General features: G+C 55.6%; 1 protein-coding gene across 1 annotated transcript in view; it reads right to left on the bottom strand.

The window, feature by feature from the left end:
* Window positions 1–6: 6 nt before the first annotated feature.
* Window positions 7–2,596, bottom strand: part of SH2D5 (SH2 domain containing 5) — a 4,250-nt gene continuing 1,660 nt past the window's right edge. The window contains exons 5-8 of the mRNA XM_035901882.1: window positions 2,328–2,556; window positions 1,217–1,385; window positions 1,011–1,113; window positions 7–928 (exon numbers count right to left, since the gene is read on the bottom strand). Coding sequence (XP_035757775.1) covers window positions 727–928; window positions 1,011–1,113; window positions 1,217–1,385; window positions 2,328–2,556 — 703 coding nt within the window. The 3' untranslated portion in view covers window positions 7–726. The remainder of the gene's footprint in view (window positions 929–1,010; window positions 1,114–1,216; window positions 1,386–2,327; window positions 2,557–2,596) is intronic.

Raw genomic sequence — 2,596 nt, forward strand, 5'->3', positions numbered from 1 at the left:
GGCGGGCCTTACTGGGGTGCCCACACACACGTGCGCTGTGCGCCCATGCACTCCTGGACTGAATGCACCCACGCACCAAATACCCATGCACCAAATGCACCCCTGCGCAGAAGCGCCGCTGTACTTGTGCACCCATGCACCCACAAACCCAGTGCACCAATGCAGAGGTGCACATACGAATCAAATGCACTCATATACCCATTGCCCCCATGCATGCACCCGTGTAGCTGTGCACTGTGCATCCATGCAAAGCCACATCCTGCACACTGATACACCCGCAACTCAAATGCACCCGTGACCAGTGCCCCCGCAGATCAAACACCCTCATGCCAATGCACCCTGTACCCGTGCACAGATGCACCCATGCACCCGCAAATCGAATGTGCACACGCACCAATGCCCCTGTGCACCCATGCAACCATGAAGCAAATGCCTCTGTGCACCCCTGCACTTATGAAGCAAATGCACTTATACACCAGTGTACCCATGCACCGATGCACCCGTACCCCTGCGCACTGATGCAACCATGAAGCAAATGCACCCCTGCATCAAATGCGCACATGCACCTGTGCATCCATGTACTGATGCACCACTGCACCCGTGCACAGATGCACCACATGCGCTTGCACCCCAGTGCCTCCACGCTCAGATGCATCCAGTGCACTTACCCAGGCACAACTGTGCACCGCTGCAACCACGAAGCAAACGCACCCCTGCGCTCATGCATCAAGCGCACCCACGCATGATGCACCTGCACAGCACCCTCACCTCCACGCAGAACCTGCCCTGGTGGGTCCTGGAGAGGCAGTAGGGGACGACGCCGCAGGGCGCCCGCACCCACAGGCACCAGCGCTTGGCCAGGCCGGGCTGGGGGGGCAGGAGGAAGGCCCCGGGGACGTCCTGCCGCAGCAGCGCGATGCCGCTGTCCCTGGGGAGTGGACGAGGCCGGGAGTGGGTGCAGGGAAGGGCTGGGGGGGACAGCGAGGAGCGGGGTGCTCCCGCGCACTCACCTGGCGATGCCGGCAAAGGCCCACACGCTCTCAGCGAGGATGCTCTCATTTTCAGGGAGGAAGGCCAAGCTCCTTGCCCCTTTGCTCTCCCATCCCGCCACCACTGCAGGAGCCCATTAATCCCCTCTTTGCCTCGAAAAACCCCAGGAAATCGGGGTTACGTGTGCATGCCCCCCAGTGCCTCAGTTTCCCCTCTGGACACTCACTGGCGTCACGAGGCGGCTGGTGGAGCTGGCTCTCGCCCCCACAGTCCCGGTAAGCTCCCGAGCGCAGGACTTTGCTGCGGATGGCCTTTTTGCGCACCAGAACCGGGGAGCAGTAGGGATTCCCTGGGCGCCAGGCACCAGCTCTGCCCTCCACCTCCGGCCGCCGCTCCTGGAGGGTGAAGGGGCTGTGAGAGGGGTTTGGGAGATGCTTGCTGTGCAAAATGTCACGCAAAGCACCGTGCAAAAAACAGCTATACAAAAAAAAAAAAACACTGTGCAAAAAAAAAAAAAAAGCCACGCAAAATGCCATGCAAAAATGCCTGCAAACAATGCCAGATGAAAAAACACCACGCAAAAAAAAATTCCGTACAAATTACCATGCAAAAAACCTCTATGCAAAAAATGTTATACAAAAAATGCCCTGCAAAAAAAAGGCCATGCAAAACACCCTGCAAAAAACTGCCATGCAAAAAAGTACCATCAAAACAATGCCCTGCAAAACACCATGCAAAGTTGCTGTGCAAAAAAACCACTGTGCAAATACACCCTGTGCAGAATGCCATACAAGAAAAGGCCGTGCAAGAAACGGCTGTGCAAAATGCTGTGCAAGAAAAGACCGTGCAAAAAACTGTCCTGCAAAATGCCATTTAAAACAGGCTGTGCAAAACACTGTGCAAGAAAAGGCTGTGACGGATGGGCCTTATGAACCGCGCTGTGCAAAAATGTGCCATGCAAACCTCTGTGCAAGAAGAGGCTGTGCAAAACGCTGTGTGCATAACACTGTGTAAAGAAATGCTGCACAAAGAGGACGTGCAAGAAAATGCCATGCAAGACGCCATGCAAAAACATGCTGTGCAAGAAAAGGCCGTGCAAAAAAAGTGTCATGCGCACAGCACTGTGCAAAGAAATGCAATGCAATAAAAGGCTGTGTGAGAAAAGGCCATGCAAAAAAAGCTGCACAATACACCATGCAAAAATGTGCTGTGCAATCACACGCCATGCAAAATGCCGTGCTGGAAAAGGCCATGCAAAAATCCCACATATGAAAATGCTGTGCAAACAAATGTTGTGCAAAGGCCCGTCAAGCAGCACCCTGGCAGGGTGCACCTACCCCTGCACCCAGGTTGCCGAGGCCAGCTGGTGCGGGCAGACGTCGGAAGGAGACGAGGGCGTTGACGTTGCGCGACACCTCCTCGGGGTTGAGGGGCTCCCGCAGCACCCCGGCCCCCGGGGGCTCCCCCTCACCCACCTGCTCCTCGGGGTGCGCCAGGAGGTAGCAGAGCTGGAAGGAGCGGCAGAGCAAGAGGTGCAGGGTCTGGACCTGGGGGAGGCAAAAGAGACTACATGCAAATATTAAAAATAATAACAATGGGTTTTTTG

This window comes from Egretta garzetta, unplaced genomic scaffold (genome assembly GCF_000687185.1).
Source record: "Egretta garzetta isolate BGI_Z169 unplaced genomic scaffold, ASM68718v1 scaffold69, whole genome shotgun sequence".
NCBI classification, from domain to species: Eukaryota; Metazoa; Chordata; class Aves; order Pelecaniformes; family Ardeidae; genus Egretta; species Egretta garzetta.